At 38.7% G+C, this 1,508-nt stretch overlaps 1 protein-coding gene across 1 annotated transcript in view; it reads right to left on the bottom strand.

Annotated features, from left to right (window-relative positions):
* The window catches only part of BIRC6 (baculoviral IAP repeat containing 6), a 271,529-nt gene that overhangs the window by 22,115 nt on the left and 247,906 nt on the right, over positions 1-1,508 (bottom strand). Inside the window, exon 69 of the mRNA XM_023511826.1 lies at positions 384-545. Coding sequence (XP_023367594.1) covers positions 384-545 — 162 coding nt within the window. The remainder of the gene's footprint in view (positions 1-383; positions 546-1,508) is intronic.

Here is a 1,508-nt window from a genome sequence, read left to right as displayed (position 1 = left end):
GGGTAGATGGACGGCATCCCTCGCTCGCCATTCACCTGCCTGCAGGCACTTATGAAAAGATGACGGGAATTGGAGATGTGGGGAGTCAACTGGCCCTGAGATATCTGAGCGGGAATAGCTCCCGGGAGTTTGCCATGGATATGCTGAACAGTCAGGTCCTAAGTAACTTCTTGAGATTGTAACTGCATCTTAACACGGTAGTGTTGTTGTCCTTTTCAGTTCCTTTTCTTATTCCTCAAACTGTGCAAATGGGGAATAGAAGCATGAAGAAACTCATGTCCTTTAATAAGAAGATAAATAAAACAACAGTTTTGTTCAATTTATAAAAAGCCCTTTGTATACAATACACTGGCATCAGAACCAAAATACTGCAATTACTTTACCTTGCCATCATTATAAAGGTTTGGATTGAACCGTACACTATGACCCCCAGTTGTCTCTAGATTCACGAGCGGGGGTGAACTGGGATAATCTTGAGGAAAATATACATCAAACTCAAAGCAGCCATTCGCGTAAGGGGTGTCCGCAGGACCAGTTATCAGAACCTAGTATGCATACACAAACACACAAAAGTCAGTGTTATTATTCCTAAACACTACCATTTAGGAAAGTGCAATCTGACATCAAATAAGAACAACCTTATAGCTGCATTATATACAACTCTACCAGACAACACAGAAGAGGAAATTGAAAGTTAAAAATAATACTGAGGTAGGAAAATCATTTGAAGTTAGGAGTTCAAGACCAGCCTGAGCAAGAGCAAGACCTTGTCTCTATAAAAAAATAGAAACCTTAGCTGGGCACGGTGGGGCACACCTGTAGTCTCAGCTACCCTTAAGGGCTGAGATAGGGGGACTATTTGGGCCCAACCAGGAGTCTGAGGTTGCAACAAGCTATGATCCACTGCATTCTAGCCCGGGCAACAGGAAAATATATCTCGAGGAAAATACATTCTGTCTCAAAAAAAGGAGAGTTAAAAATAATACAGAATTAGGAAATGGTCTTGAATTAGAATTAAATGGGTTTGGTTTTGGTGAAAGTGGGGTATTAAAAGACAGGTTTTTATTGACAGCAGGAAATTTACCTTAAATCAAATACTTTTTAAAATAGTTAAGTTTATAGGTTCAACTCTTTGCGAGGCTAAGGCAAAATATATTAAAAAAAATAGTAGGTTACTTTTTTCTGAGAGTTTTTCCTCATGACTTTCTCTATAGTATTTTTAACAGTTTGAGATCCTACATACTTTCATTATTATACATCGAAGGTATGAGGGTGTTCATCTGCTTTAAATCTTCACAAAGTGACTAAGTTAATAAATAACTTACTGTTTTAAATTCATTGTTAGGGTAATTACAAAAAGACAACATAGAAAAAAAATGTTCTCAAATAATGTCTTATAAAGGAAAGATTCTAAGAGGGCCAGCACAGTGGCTCACACCTGTAATCACTCTGGGATGCCAAAGTGGGTGTGTCACCTGAGCTCAGGAGCTTGAGTTCAGCCTGAGCAA

This window comes from Otolemur garnettii, unplaced genomic scaffold (assembly GCF_000181295.1).
Source record: "Otolemur garnettii isolate 467f Iridium unplaced genomic scaffold, OtoGar3 scaffold00022, whole genome shotgun sequence".
NCBI lineage: Eukaryota > Metazoa > Chordata > Mammalia > Primates > Galagidae > Otolemur > Otolemur garnettii.
Note: the sequence above shows the minus strand (reverse complement) of the source record. Positions and strands in the feature narration are given on the sequence as shown.